The sequence below is a fragment of the Coregonus clupeaformis genome, chromosome 36 (assembly GCF_020615455.1).
Source record: "Coregonus clupeaformis isolate EN_2021a chromosome 36, ASM2061545v1, whole genome shotgun sequence".
Lineage (NCBI taxonomy): Eukaryota > Metazoa > Chordata > Actinopteri > Salmoniformes > Salmonidae > Coregonus > Coregonus clupeaformis.
Window position 1 is genome coordinate 2,352,471 of NC_059227.1, and position 16,788 is coordinate 2,369,258.

General features: G+C 45.2%; 1 protein-coding gene across 6 annotated transcripts in view; it reads left to right on the top strand.

Annotated features, from left to right (window-relative positions):
- Positions 1–16,788, top strand: part of stxbp5a (syntaxin binding protein 5a (tomosyn)) — a 151,906-nt gene that overhangs the window by 5,447 nt on the left and 129,671 nt on the right. For all 6 annotated transcript variants that reach the window (XM_041864967.2, XM_041864969.2, XM_041864971.2 and 3 more), the window contains exon 2: positions 1,229–1,326. In XM_041864967.2, coding sequence (XP_041720901.2) covers positions 1,229–1,326 — 98 coding nt within the window. The remainder of the gene's footprint in view (positions 1–1,228; positions 1,327–16,788) is intronic.

Here is a 16,788-nt window from a genome sequence, read left to right on the forward strand (position 1 = left end):
TTGCTGCACAGCTATTTTCAGTTCTCTCCAGAGATGTTCTATCGGGTTCAAGTCCGGGCTCTGACTGGGCCACTCAAGGACTTTCAGAGACTTGTCCCGAAGCCACTCCTGCGTTGTCTTGGCTGTGTGCTTAGGGTCTATGTCCTGTTGGAAGGTGAACCTTCGCCCCAGTCTGAGGTCCTGAGCGCTATGGAGCAGGTTTTCATCAAGGATCACTCTGTACTTTGCTCCATTCATCTTTCCCTCGATCCTGACTAGTCTCCCAGTCCCTGCTGCTGAAAAACATCCCCACAGCATGATGCTGCCACCACCATGCTTCACAGTAGGGATGGTGCCAGGTTTCCTCCAGACATGACGCTTGGCATTCAGGCCAAAGAGTTCAATCTTGGTTTCATCAGACCAGATAATCTTGTTTCTCATGGTCAGAGAGTCTTTAGGTGCCTTTTGGCAAACTCCAAGCGGGACTTCATGTGCCTTTTACTGAGGAGTGGCTTCCGTCTGTCCACTCTACCATAAATGACTGATTGGTGGAGTGCTGCAGAGATGGTTGTCCTTCTGGAAGGTTTTCTCATCTCCACAGAGGAACTCTGGAGGTTTGTCAGAGTGACCATCGGGTTCTTGGTCACCTCCCTGACCAAGGCCCTTCTCCCCCGATTGCTCAGTTTGGCCGGGCGGCCAGCTCTAGGAAGAGTCTTGGTGGTTTCAAACTTCTTCCATTTAAGAAAGATGGAGGCCACTGTGTTCTTGGGGACCCTTCCCCCAGATCTGTGCCTTGACACAATCCTGTCTCGGAGCTCTACGGACAATTCCTTCGACCTCATGGCTTGGTTTTTGCTCTGACATGCACTGTCAACTGTGGGACCTTATATAGACTTTCCAAATCATGTTCAATCAATTGAATTTACCACAGGTGGACTCCAATCAAGTTGTAGAAACATCTCATGGATGATCAATGGAAACAGGATGCACCTGAGCTCAATTTTGAGTCTCATAGCAAAGGGTCTGAATACTTATGTAAATAAGTTATTTCTGTTTTTTTATTTTTTTGTAAATTGGCAAACATTTCTAAAAAAAGTCAAGGGGTCTGAATACTTTCTGAATGCACTGTATGTGGACACAAAACTAACGTTACTCCATTGTGAGAACGAATATGAAAATTCCCTCTAAGCCTGATTTACCTGTTGTTTCCTCATCGCCCTGCTTTGCTGCCCTCTAATTGGACGCCCAGACTGTCCGTCATGGCTTCCCCTATCAGCCGTCGTCCATGGCCCATGACCCAGTCCAGAAGATCCTGGCCATTGGGACCCAGAGTGGGGCCCTCAGACTGTATCCTTTCTGCTCTGTGTGGAGCTGTGTTTAACTCCATTGATCTCTTTGTGCTTTGTACCCTGGGTTCTTGGGGGAGGCCCTGCATGGGGCAACTCTCAGCCCAGACCAGCAGCAGGTAGGTGGATGTATGGATGGATGGGTGGATTGATGAATGTTTGGATAGATGGATGAATGAATGGATTGGATAGAAAGACAATCAGAATGTCCTGGGAAGAACAGGCTGAGCTCATGTGTGTTTATGTATACTCAGTCTATCCATATGTAATAACACATATTACAGTATAATTGCATGTTACATTGTAAAATTCAAAATTCCTGATATAGAGCTAGCAGCCTGTTTACAGGGACAACAGCTTGCTGTGCTTCACAACACAAAGCAGTGGAATGGCACCACAGGGAGCCATAGCTACAGAGAGCACCCACCCACTAGCTCGCCTCCTGCCTGCCTCTCTGCCTGCGTCAGGCCCCTTTACTGTTCCAGCGTGTGTTCTCGCTGAAAAACAACTCATTAAGGTGTGATTAAGGGGTGGACAGGCGGGCGGCAACATCCCTCTGTCTCTCTGCCTGTCTGTCTCTGTCTTTTTGTCCCTCCCTGCTGTTTGTCTTTCTGTCTCTCCTTGCTGTCTTTCTTTGTTCCTGCCTGCTGTCTTGTACAAGTGGGCTTCATGTCTACATATATCTGAATGAAAAGGTGAGGCAAAATAAAATCCCAGTTCTATAGGTGCAGGATGGCGATGTTGATTTAAGGTCAGTTTAGCATACCATTTGCATTGATTTTAGATTGGTGTCAATCAAGATGTAACCATAGAGTTCTTGATATGCTGGCTATGCTGGTCAGTTTACATTGATGCAACATGTGCTTTCTTTGACCACTTCAGTTGAAGTTGAAACGTCAGTGAATGGTTCAGGGTTTGACAATTCTTCCTCCTCACTGATGTTGGTAGCTTTGAATTTGAGAGAATAGAAAAACGTCTTGACTTCAGTCAGCTCTTTGAGTGATGTAGAACAGACAGAGATAGGTTCTTATCTCTGGGAGAGGAAGGTGAATGGGGAGTCATGCAACTGCCTGCGCTTTTTCCTTCTTCGATCAGTGCTCTAGATGACGACTCGGCCCGCTCTTGCCTAATCTGATAATGATGATGCCTGATACAAAAGAGATGCTCTTATTGGTCCTTTTTTTATTTGTCCTTTGATGAAGATGATTTGGCTCAAGGTCAAGTTGTAGGCATTTGTTATAGCTGTAGTTGTGTAGCCCTATGTTTGCAGTATGTCTATAGCTTCATGCTGTAGCACTAGATTTGTCTCTGTGGCGCTGAGCCTGATTGTATTAGCCTTATAGGACTCTTTGCTCGCAATGCTTGTAACTATGTTCTGTAGCAATCCTTGCAGCTCTAGCTCATTGTCTGTCGTGTGGCTGTATACTATAGCCTTAGGGCCTTGTTGTACTATGTCTGTCCTGTAGCTCTATGTCTGCCCTGTAGCTCTATGTCTGTCCTGTAGCTCTATCTCTATCCTGTAGCTTTATGTCTGTCCTGTAGCTCTATGTCTGTCCTGTAGCTCCGTCTCTGTCCTGTAGCTCTATGTCTGTCCTGTAGCTCTATCGCTGTCCTGTAGCTCTATGTTTGTTCTGTAGCTCTACAGTATGTCCTGTAGCTCTACCTCTGTCCTGTAGCTCTATGCTGTGATTGCCTGCTAGGCTAGCTGTTATCAGTGTGTCTGTGGCGAGGCTGTTGGTGGTGCTCTCCTCTCCTTTCCTCCCATGGAGGGTAACAGGATGTGGCAGATCAAGGGCCTGAGCCTGGCAGTGGGTGGAGCTTAGCGGGCTGGAGAACTAAGGCAGGGGAAGAGGAGAGGACAGGAGAGGGTCCCCAGATCTGCCAGCCTAAGTGAATGGCCTGTGATCCTAAAAACTGTCCCGTTTGTGATGTTGGCCAGGGTTAGGACGATGTGTTTACTGTCCCTTTGGTAATGTCTGACTGAAAGAGAGCGGCTGGGTGAAGAGAGGGAGAGAGAGAAAGAGAGAGAGAAACGCACACACGCATGCATGCACACACACATACACACACACACAGAAACACACACACAGAAACACAGAGAGAGACACAAAGAGAGAGAGAGGGAGAGAGACACAGAACAAAAACACAGATAGATAGAGGAGAAGGGAGGAGGGGAGAAGGAGAGAGAGAAAATTATTCGGTCTGTCTGTCTCTTGATGTCATGCGCCACCTAGCTGCTCAGCTAAGGTTAGACCCATGCAGCTCCTGGGCTTTTGCACAAGCATGAAAATTGTATTGATCTGTGTGTTGTAATGTGCCTTACTACACACACACACACACACACACACACGCACACACACACACACACACACACACACACACACACACTGGGTCCCCAGATCTGCCAGCCTAAGTGAATGGCCTGTGATCCTAAAAACTGTCCCGTTTGTGATGTTGGCCAGGGTTAGGATGATGTGTTTACTGTCCCTTTGGTAATGTCTGACTGAAAGAGAGCGGCTGGGTGAAGAGAGGGAGAGAGAGAAAGAGAGAGAGAGACGCACACACGCATGCATGCACACACACATACACACACACACAGAAACACAGAGAGAGACACAAAGAGAGAGAGAGGGAGAGAGACACAGAACAAAAACACAGAGAGATAGAGGAGAAGGGAGGAGGGGAGAAGGAGAGAGAGAAAATTATTCGGTCTGTCTGTCTCTTGATGTCATGTGCTACCTAGCTGCTCAGCTAAGGTTAGACCCATGCAGCTCCTGGGCTTTTGCACAAGCATGAAAATTGTATTGATCTGTGTGTTGTAATGTGCCTTACTACACACACACACACACACACGCACACGCACACGCGCACACACACACACACACACACACACACACACACACACACACACACACACACACACACACACACACACACACACACACACACACATCTCAATTGTTTGGGATCAATCTGCATCATAGGCATATCTCTGCAGCAATATTTTCTTTGTCTCAAAATATGTAGGGAGCAATTGAAAGATGTCTGGCTGCACCAGCAGTTTCGCTATATTAAATGATCTGCTCATTGAAGGATAGGGAGAGAGAAAGGACTGTGTTACTAATACAGACTGCAGAATGACCATATTACAGATGAGATATGTGGTAAAGCCCAAGGGTACTTCCCTCCTTCAAGTAACCACTGATCTAACATGACCAGATCAGTGAAATGTTTTGCAGTGGTTTCCATACTTTCATATATCCATCTGGCATACAGCACTAGATCAGTGATGGCTTCCAGGAAGGAAAGTGTTTCTACAGTATTGAACCAAGTCCGTAATCTGTGTGTGTGTTTTGGGTGGCCTGTGGGTGATTCTATGCAGCAGTGCCTGGCGACTTTAGAGAGATGACTCCTTCACACCCAGGGCGGGTGAGCAGGGAAAATGGCAGTCCTATAACTCAGCACCGCTCTGCACCTCTCCTCTTCCCCAGCCGGCCAGACACAGATCAATGGGTCAAATTGTCGCTCCACACACCGACAGATTATCTCATCACCGGGGCCGAGGGTGTTGGAGAAATCACACACAGAGATACACACATGAATGCACAGGTATACACACACACACACACAGATGAATGCTCAGGCACACATCCAGATACGCACACGCGTACACATGCATGCACGCACGCACCCCCCCACACACACACACACACACACACACACACACACACACACACACACACACACACACACACACACACAGCATTCAATCATAATGTAGCTCCTGTATGCATTGTTTTACCTATCATAGTATCTTGTTGTAACATCACATGTTAGTTATTGCATTCTGATTGCAGTGTTATACACTCCATGTCCATCCATGTTGCCTGTTGATTGTTGAATGCCTTATTGGTCCATAGTATTGGTATTACAATGCGACTAGAATGTCTATCTGGCTTACCCCTCCCCTGCTGTAGAGATCTGGCTATAGAGATCTGTTGTAGAGATCCAATTTGTAAGTCGCTCTGGATAAGAGCGTCTGCTAAATGACGTAAATGTAAATGTAAATCTAGCTGTAGAAATCTGATGTAGAGACTTAGCTTCTCACAGAGTGGTCCTGTTTGGCTGAGTCGGTAGAGCATGGCACTTGCAATGCCAAGGGTAGTGGGTTCGATTCCCACTGGGACCACCCATACATAAAATGTATGCACTGTAAGTTGCTGTGAATAAAAGCGTCTGCTAAGTGGCTTACATGTACAGTGGGGAAAAAAAGTATTTAGTCAGCCACCAATTGTGCAAGTTCTCCCACTTAAAAAGATGAGAGAGGCCTGTAATTTTCATCATAGGTACACGTCAACTATGACAGACAAATTGAGGAAAAAAAATCCAGAAAATCACATTGTAGGAATTTTAATGAATTAATTTGCAAATTATGGTGGAAAATAAGTATTTGGTCACCTACAAACAAGCAAGATTTCTGGCTCTCACAGACCTGTAACTTCTTCTTTAAGAGGCTCCTCTATCCTCCACTCGTTACCTGTATTAATGGAACCTGTTTGAACTTGTTATCAGTATAAAAGACACCTGTCCACAACCTCAAACAGTCACACTCCAAACTCCACTATGGCCAAGACCAAAGAGCTGTCAAAGGACACCAGAAACAAAATTGTAGACCTGCACCAGGCTGGGAAGACTGAATCTGCAATAGGTAAGCAGCTTGGTTTGAAGAAATCAACTGTGGGAGCAATTATTAGGAAATGGAAGACATACAAGACCACTGATAATCTCCATCGATCTGGGGCTCCACGCAAGATCTCACCCCGTGATGTCAAAATGATCACAAGAACGGTGAGCAAAAATCCCAGAACCACACGGGGGGACCTAGTGAATGACCTGCAGAGAGCTGGGACCAAAGTAACAAAGCCTACCATCAGTAACACACTACGCCGCCAGGGACTCAAATCCTGCAGTGCCAGACGTGTCCCCCTGCTTAAGCCAGTACATGTCCAGGCCCGTCTGAAGTTTGCTAGAGTGCATTTGGATGATCCAGAAGAGGATTGGGAGAATGTCATATGGTCAGATGAAACCAAAATAGAACTTTTTGGTAAAAACTCAACTCGTCGTGTTTGGAGGACAAAGAATGCTGAGTTGCATCCAAAGAACACCATACCTACTGTGAAGCATGGGGGTGGAAACATCATGCTTTGGGGCTGTTTTTCTGCAAAGGGACCAGGACGACTGATCCGTGTAAAGGAAAGAATGAATGGGGCCATGTATCGTGAGATTTTGAGTGAAAACCTCCTTCCATCAGCAAGGGCATTGAAGATGAAACGTGGCTGGGTCTTTCAGCATGACAATGATCCCAAACACACCACCCGGGTAACGAAGGAGTGGCTTCGTAAGAAGCATTTCAAGGTCCTGGAGTGGCCTAGCCAGTCTCCAGATCTCAACCCCATAGAAAATCTTTGGAGGGAGTTGAAAGTCTGTGTTGCCCAGCGACAGCCCCAAAACATCACTGCTCTAGAGGAGATCTGCATGGAGGAATGGTCCAAAATACCAGCAACAGTGTGTGAAAACCTTGTGAAGACTTATAGAAAACGTTTGACCTGTGTCATTGCCAACAAAGGGTATATAACAAAGTATTGAGAAACTTTTGTTATTGACCAAATACTTATTTTTCACCATAATTTGTAAATCAATTCATTAAAAATCCTACAATGTAATTTTCTGGATTTTTTTTTCTCATTTTGTCTGACATAGTTGACGTGTACCTATGATGAAAATTACAGGCCTCTCTCATCTTTTTAAGTGGGAGAACTTGCACAATTGGTGGCTGACTAAATACTTTTTTTCCCCACTGTATATTATTATTATTATTATATATAGTGAGAGTAGAGCAGCTAACAGTGATGCTGGATTGGGAGAGAGACTCTAATTAAACAGCATAGACCAGCCAGCCTCACAGAGCAGAGATGTTGCATTTTCCAGGTCAAAAGCCACTGTGCATTTATTTATTTATCTATTTGTAGTTTTATCCGATTTTTGTATATCATTTTTTGTCTTACCATTCCCTTCCCTGGTCTGGCGTCTCTCGTCATGAGCTAACCATTTTAGATGGCACTCCACAGTACAGACCAGGCCTGGGGTTGTGTGTGTGTCAGTGTGTGTGTGTGTGTGTGTGTGTGTGTGTGTGTGTGTGTGTGTGTGTGTGTGTGTGTGTGTGTGTGTGTGTGTGTGTGTGTGTGTGTTTAAGTGTGTGTGCAAGTGTGTGTGTCAGTATTTACATAACATGCTGGAGCTCAGGGAAGGGAAGGCTGAATGAGACAGCAACAGCAAGTAGCTTGGCTGCTGTGTGTGTGTGAGTGAAATTAGCATGTGTGTGTGTATGTGTATATTACAATCTCACCGTGTGTGTGTGCATATATGGCTGCGTTCACACAGGCAGCCCAATTCTGATAAATGTTTCACTAATTGGTCTTTTGACCAATCAGATCAGCTCTGAAAAAGATCTGATGTGAAAAGATCTGATGTGATTGGTCAAAATACCAATTAGTGTAAACGTAGCCTATGCACACTCCCACACATATTTTTTTGGACAGTGAAGCTAAAACCAGCATTTTGGATTTGAAATCAAATGTTTTATATAAGACGACAAAACAGAATGTCACATTTTATTTTAGGGTATTTTCATCCATATCTGTTTTAATGTGTGGAAATGAATATCACTTTTATTGTAAATAAATATATAATATGTTTCTGAACACTTCTACATTTATGTGCCCAGCGAACAGGGGACATCCTAATGACATTAGGCAACGTTCCTATTAGGTCCCTTTAAGGGTTTCGGTGAGATGTTATCCCACTGACGTTCTGAGAACGTTCTAGGAAGATTAAAACATACCGTTAACCTCAGGACCATAAGAGGACGTTCAATACAAGTCCCGGTTTGTTCGCAGTATTACGCTGTAATAAGGTATTTTGATGTCCATTTTGGAACATTACGAAAAGGTTCCTATTTGGTTCTGATAGAACATTATCCATGGGACATTCAATGACCACAAGGAAACGTTCTCTTGTTTTAGTCCCTGTAAGTCACTGAGGACCATGCCAGGACCTTTTTAGGACGTTCTCAGGACTTTAATGTCGTTAAGACGTCCCCATAACGTCACAAAATGATCACCTGAAGTGGTCAGGATGTTGCGTCATGTTCCCCTGGAGGTTTTGTCTAGTTCCCGGTTTGTTACATTCCGGGGACGTCCTAACTACTCATTTTTGTTTGCAGGGTGGATGCTACCATGATTATGGGAAATCATGAATGAATCATGAATAATGATGAGTGAGAAAGTTACAAAGGCATACATATCAACTCCCCCTCCCACCGAACACGTAACGGATTACAATAAAACTGTAACTGTAATACATTACGTTAACAGCAAAAATATTGTAATCAGATTACAGATACTTTTAAAAAACTAGATGATTACTTCTAAGATTACTTTTAAATTCATAAAGGATGTTTGCAAAATAAATCTTTGACACCTTTCTGTTTTCTCAATTACATTTAAATCGGCATTGAAAAAAGGTGCACGTTTAAGTTTGTTCCGCCTGAGCGAGTCTGACCACAAGTCAGAGACCGCTATGATGACACACCAAATGCGTTTGATGGATCGCAGGAAAAGAGCAGGAATAGGCTTTTATAGGTTACAGTCCAAGTTATGTCTTCCAATGGTGTGACTGCTGTCGGCATCCAAAGATTAGCCAACTTGAATAAACACTTGGAGGACGACAGCAGTGGGTTAGCCTACGGGCGATACGGATATCACTTATTATTGATATCTACATAGCGCATTGATGTGAATCACACTGCTACTGTCTCCTTTAGCTTTGTGCGCCACGGATTGTGGTTGTTGTGTATGGCTGTTCACAAATGTATATAATCAATCATTGTTTTTGCGACCAGTGGACAGCCAGTGAGAAATGTGCTCTCACAACAGCTGCATAGTGCAGATAAGAATAAGAGCACCTCCTCCCAGCTGCCCACTGCACTGAGGCTAGGAAACAATGTCACCACTGATAAATCTACGATAATCGAGAATTTCAATAAGCATTTTGCTACGGCTGGCCATGCTTTCCACCTGGCTACCCCTACCCCTACCCCGGCCACCAGCTCTGCACCCTCCGCTGCAACCTGCCCATGCCCCCCCCCCACCCCCCCCATGCCCCCCGCTTCTCCTTCACCCAAAATTCAGATAGCTGATGTCCTGAAAGAGCTGCTAAATCTGGACCCCTACAAATCAGCTGGGCTAGACAATCTGGACCCTTTCTTTCTAAAATTAGCCGCAAAATTGTTGCAACCCCTATTACTAGCCTGTTCAACCTCTCTTTCGTATCGTCTGAGATCCCCAGAGATTGAAAGCTGCCGCGGTCATCCCCCTCTTCAAAGGGGGGTGACACTCTAGATCCAAACTGTTACAGACCTATATCCATCCTGCCCTGCCTTTCAAAGTATTTGAAAGCCTAGTTAACAAACAGATCACCGACCATTTCCGAATCCCACCGTACCTTCTCCGCTATGCAATCTGGTTTCCGAGCTGGTCATGGGTGCACCTCAGCCACGCTCAAGGTCCTAAACAATATAATAACCGCGATCGATAAAAGACAGTACTGTGCAGCCGTCTTCTTCGACCTGGCCAAGGCTTTTGACTCTGTCAATCACCGCATTCTTATTGGCAGACTAAATAGCCTTGGTTTCTCAAATGATTGCCTCGCCTGGTTCACCAACTACTTCTCAGATAGAGTTCAATGTGTCAAATCGGAGGGCCTGTTGTCTGGACCTCTGGCAGTCTCTATGGGGGTGCCACAGGGTTAAATTCTCGGGCCGACTCTATTCTCTGTGTATATCAGCTGCTGGTGACTCTCAGATTCACCTCTATGCAGACGACACCATTTTGTATACATCTGGCCCTTCATTGGACACTGTGTTAAAAAACTTCCAAACGAGCTTCAATGCCATACAACACTCCTTCCATAGCCTCCAACTGCTCTTAAACACAAGTAAAACTAAATGCATGCTCTTCAATCGAACGCTGCTTGCACCCGCCCGCCCGACTAGAATCACTACTCTCGACGGGTCTGACTTAGAATATGTGGACAACTACAAATACCTAGGTGTCTGGTTAGACCGTAAACTCTCCTTCCAGACTCACATTAAGCATCTCCAATCCAAAGTTAAATCTAGAATCGGCTTCCTATTTCGCAACAAAGCCTCCTTCACTCATGCTGCTAAACATGCCCTCGTAAAACTGACTCTCCTACCGATCCTGACTTCGGCGATGTCATTTACAAAATAGCTTACAAAACTCTACTCAGCAAATTGGATGTAGTCTATCACAGTGCCATCCGTTTTGTCACTAAAGCCCCATATACTACCCACCATTGTGACCTGTACGCTCTCATTGACTGGCCCTCACTACATATTTGTCGCCAAACCCACTGGCTCCAGTTCATCTATAAATCACTTCTAGGCGAATCCCCGCCTTATCTTAGATCATTGGTCACCATAGCAACACCCACCCATTGTCTGCGTTCCAGCAGGCATATCTCACTGGTCATCCCCAAAGGCAACACCTCTTTTGGCCGCCATTCCTTCCAGTTTACATTTACATTTTAGTCATTTAGCAGACGCTCTTATCCAGAGCGACTTACAGTTAGTGAATACATATTTTTATTTTATTTTATTTTTATACTGGCCCCCCGTGGGAAACGAACCCACAACCCTGGCGTTGCAAACGCCATGCTCTATCAACTGAGCTACATCCCTGCCGGCCATTCCCTCCCCTACCCTGGACAACGCTGGGCCAATTGTGCGCCGCCCATGAGTCTCCCGGTCGCGGCCGGCTGCGACAGAGCCTGGATTCGAACCAGGATCTCTAGTGGCACAGTTAGCACTGCGATGCAGTGTCTTAGACCACTGCGCCACTCAGGAGACATTCTCTGCTGCAAATGACTGGAACGAACTGCAAATATCTCTGAAGCTGGAGACACTTATCTCCCTCACTAACTTTAAGCATCAGTTGTCAGAGCAGCTTACCGATCACTGCACCTGTACACAGCCCATCTGTAATTAGCCCACCCAACTACCTCATCCCCATATTGTTATTTACATTGTTATTTATTTTGCTCATTTGCACCCCAGTATCTCTATTTGCACATCATCTTCTGCAGTAGCCCGTAGGGGGCCCTTGATGGAAATGGAAATGTGTATATATATATATATATTATTATATCTTTTGTTACTTCAACCGCCAACCACAGGAGCCCGCTCTCAATGAATGTACATAACCTGCTGCCGCTCTGCTAATCATCAGATTGGTGGGAGGAGAGGAGGTAGGGGGCCCACATGGGTAACTGGGGGACCCAGCCTTCGTTGGGTAACTGCTTTTGGGGGCCCTAAGCGAGATTTGGATGGGGGGCCCCACCACCTTGCGGGCAAAACACTTTAGTCGCCCACCTCTTGATGGCAGAGAGAAAGTTAATTTCCTGCAATTCTACACATTTTGCCATGGGGCATAGAGAAAATGTTGCAGTTTTAAAGCTAATTACCTGCAATTCTACACATTTTGCCATGACTTATACCATGTTACTGATATCTGACTGAGAGTGACTAACAAAATCAATGGGGACCCCATGGAGGTCAGGGCCCCTGGGCACGTGTCCGGTTGGTATTCGGTCATGTTTAATACAAGTTTAGATAGCTGGCTAGACTAAATTTAGCAATCAAAAAATTGTTAGCTGACATGGCTAATTGAGTGACTGTCAGTGACTGACATAACAAGAGAGACACTGCTGATGCACAACCACATTTCTAAATTGCACCTTGTGTATCCAACTATTCTAACTCTCAACAGTAAATTGAGACCCCGACTGAGTTCAACAACAAAACAGTTATGCTCAGGTAAAACAGTTTGGCTTATTTCATTTTACATTTGAGTCATTTAGCAGACGCTCTTATCCAGAGCGACTTACACTTAGTGAGTGCATACATTTTCATACTAATCTATGTTTCCATATTTTCAAGTCATATTCTTGAGGATCAAGAGGTATTAAATTAATTGGAATGACTGGTAATCTGACTGTATCTGTAATGTAAAGATATAGCCTGATCATTTCAAATCAAATTAAATCAAATTGTATTTGCCACATGCGCTGAATACAACAGGTGTAGACATTACAGCTTACTTACAAGCCCTTAACCCACAATGCAGTTTAAGAAAAATACATTTAAAAAAGAAAGAAATACAAAAAGTTGTAGTAGAAAGCAATGGGTTATAGGAAGCCTACATAACCAACCGATAAAGTAAAATGCAACATCCATTATTGGCCAGCTATGTAAACTCTAACATTGATTTATCCTGCAATAGACGTTGTTCAATTGGTAATATTCATTTTGGTCTTCTTCTAATGCCTCTTAAAGGGAATGTAATCTAGAAGTAACTGAAATTAATCAGATTATGTTACTGAGTTTGGGTAATCCAAAAATGTTTACTGATTACAATTTTGGACAGGTAACTACACTGCTCAAAAAAATAAAGGGAACACTTAAACAACACAATGTAACTCCAAGTCAATCACACTTCTGTGAAATCAAACTGTCCACTTAGGAAGCAACACTGATTGACAATACATTTCACATGCTGTTGTGCAAATGGAATAGACAACAGGTGGAAATTATAGGCAATTAGCAAGACACCCCCAATAAAGAAGTGGTTCTGCAAGTGGTGACCACAGACCACTTCTCAGTTCCTATGCTTCCTGGCTGATGTTTTGGTCACTTTTGAATGCTGGCGGTGCTTTCACTCTAGTGGTAGCATGAGACAGAGTCTACAACCCACACAAGTGGCTCAGGTAGTGCAGCTCATCCAGGATGGCACATCAATGCGAGCTGTGGCAAGAAGGTTTGCTGTGTCTGTCAGCGTAGTGTCCAGAGCATGGAGGCGCTACCAGGAGACAGGCCAGTACATCAGGAGACGTGGAGGAGGCCGCAGGAGGGCAACAACCCAGCAGCAGGACCGCTACCTCCGCCTTTGTGCAAGGAGGAGCAGGAGGAGCACTGCCAGAGCCCTGCAAAATGACCTCCAGCAGGCCACAAATGTGCATGTGTCTGCTCAAACGGTCAGAAACATACTCCATGAGGGTGGTATGAGGGCCCGACGTCCACAGGTGGGGGTTGTGCTTACAGCCCAACACCGTGCAGGACGTTTGGCATTTGCCAGAGAACACCAAGATTGGCAAATTCGCCACTTGCGCCCTGTGCTCTTCACAGATGAAAGCAGGTTCACACTGAGCACGTGACAGACGTGACAGAGTCTGGAGACGCCGTGGAGAACGTTCTGCTGCCTGCAACATCCTCCAGCATGACCGGTTTGGCGGTGGGTCAGTCATGGTGTGGGGTGGCATTTCTTTGGGGGGCCGCACAGCCCTCCATGTGCTCGCCAGAGGTAGCCTGACTGCCATTAGGTACCGAGATGAGATCCTCAGACCCCTTGTGAGACCATATGCTGGTGCGGTTGGCCCTGGGTTCCTCCTAATGCAAGACAATGCTAGACCTCATGTGGCTGGAGTGTGTCAGCAGTTCCTGCAAGAGGAAGGCATTGATGCCATGGACTGACCCGCCCGTTCCCCAGACCTGAATCCAATGGAGCACATCTGGGACATCATGTCTCACTCCATCCACCAACGCCACGTTGCACCACAGACTGTCCAGGAGTTGGCGGATGCTTTAGTCCAGGTCTGGGAGGAGATCCCTCAGGAAACCATCCGCCACCTCATCAGGAGCATGCCCAGGCATTGTAGGGAGGTCATACAGGCACGTGGAGGCCACACACACTACTGAGCCTCATTTTGACTTGTTTTAAGGACATTACATCAAAGTTGGATCAGCCTGTAGTGTGGTTTTCCACTTTAATTTTGAGGGTGACTCCAAATCCAGACCTCCATGGGTTGATACATTTGATTTCCATTGATAATTTTTGTGTTATTTTGTTGTCAGCACATTCAACTATGTAAAGAAAAAAGTATTTAATAAGACTATTTCATTCATTCAGATCTAGGATGTGTTGTTTAAGTGTTCCCTTTATTTTTTTGAGCAGTGTATAACGGATTACATTTAAAAAGTAACCTATCCAACCCTGTCTGAAACACAACCAAAACAAACTGCAAATGCATCCAATGAGTTTGTAGAGTCACAAGCTTGACTTAATCATTGTGTGCTAGTAATATGGGACCAAATACTAAACTTTTCACAACATTTTTGCTAAACAGTATCTACACTGAGTGTACAAAACATTAAGGACTCCTGCTCTTTCCATGACATAGACTGACCAGGTTAATCCAGGTGCAAGCTATGATCCCTTATTGATGTCACTTGTTAAATCCACTTCAATCAGTGTAGATGAAGGGTAGGAGATACCTTTAAAGTAGGATTTTTAAGCCTTGAGACAAATGAGACATGGATTGTGTATGTGTGCCATTCAGAGGGTGAATGGGCAAGACAAAAGATTTGTGTCTTTGAACGGGGGTATGGTAGTAGATGCCAGGCGGACCAGTTTGTGTCAAGAACTGCAACACTGCTGGGTTTTTCTCGCTCAACAGTTTTCTCAACAGGTGCAACTCAATATTAGGAAGGATTGTGCATACAATCAATTCATTCAATGTACTGAAGTGCTTTTTTTAACATCTATAAAGCTGCTGTACCCTTTTGTAATCTCACTAGATTACACTTGACAGTGGATGTGGTCACCATCCCTGTCCAATTGGACAGTGTATATTTCAGGATGGCTTTTGAACGATAAAATAGGATGTCATAGAAATCATCAGTGTGTGACATCATTCCAGATCCTATTAAATAATGTACTGTACAATTACCTCTTCCTATAACTATCCTGGCTCCTGCTGCCTCCCCAACCAACTATCCCTTATCTCTCTGCTGCTGAGCCCCTGTCCTGCCTAGATTGATGGCTGTGTGTGTGTGTCTTTGTCTTTGTCTGTGTGTGTGTGTGTGTGTGTGTGTGTGTGTGTGTGTGTGTGTGTGTGTGTGTGTGTGTGTGTGTGTGTGTGTGTGTGTGTGTGTGTGTGTGTGTGTGTGTGTGTGTGTGTGTGTGTGTGTGTGTGTGTATGTCTGCATGCGCATGTGTGTGTTTGTGTTATTCTGCTCAGGAAGAAGGGCACGTGATTCACCGGTTTGCTAATGGAAAAGTTTTAGCGAGAGATTCAATATTGTCTTTACTCAGTCTTTCTCTCTCTCTCTCTCTCTCTCTCTCTCTCTCCTCTCTCTCTTTCTCTCCCTCCCTCCTCTACTCTACTAGCTTTTGATGAACACCTCTCTCCTTCGCCCTGGCACTGCATATGGTAGTGTTTGGGTGTTGGTTGTGTGTGTGTGTTGGCCAGGTGAGGTAGAAACCAGACTGGGCTGTGTGCTCTGCTGTGTCCCAGTGCAGGCCAGGCCAGGCTACCTGGTGCCTGCGAGGTCACCTATCTGTGCACTAATTACAGTCAACAGACGGCAGCACACACTTGACTGGCTCCTCACTGTAAATACAGGCCTCATTTGGACACAGAGAGGGGAGAGATACAGGTACATACTGCAAACACACGCGCACACGTGCACACACACACCCACACAGGTAGAACACATGGAGGCAGGCACACACACAGAAACGAGCAATGCAGAGACTCATACACACACACACACACATACACACATACACTTCATTACATTAAGGGGGTGACAGACCGGCGGGAGGCTGGAGGCTGCAGAGAGGCTGACAGAGTGTCTATCATTCAGCCAGTGGGTCTTTCCATCAAAGGCCGTCCAGGGCCCATTGATCCATCTCATCGGCCCCACGCTTCAAAGAAAGCCTTCCAGGGCTGCCTGCTACAGTCGATGGATGCCCCCGGCGAGGCAACCTTAGTGGGCACATATCTGAGGATCTCTCCCTCTCTCCCTCCAATTACCTCCGGCCTCCATGGTGGAGGGGAATAGCTAATGCCAGAGAAAGGGAGGGGAGGGAGTGTCATTATGATGGGCTAATATGAGCTTGATGAGTGAAAGGCAGAGCCAGTGTGTGTACTGACCCCCCTCTCCCCTCCCTTGTATTTGTGATTGTTCCTTCCTTTTAAAAAAAAGTATTCAAGTGGAGGGGAGAAAGAGTGCTCATTAGGAAACAATCCAGTTTTTCTTTATTAGGGTCAGTGTTCAATTAACCAATATATTTTCCTATTAAAGAGTGTTTGCGTGACTCGTATATTGTAAAACCCCCCATGGCAGATTTGGAATCCACGATAAGCATCCTTAATCATAATGCAATAGTTGTATTACAGTTGAAGTCGGAAGTTTACATACACTTAGATTGGAGTCATTAAAACTTGTTTTTCAACCACTCCACACATTTCTTGTTAACAAACT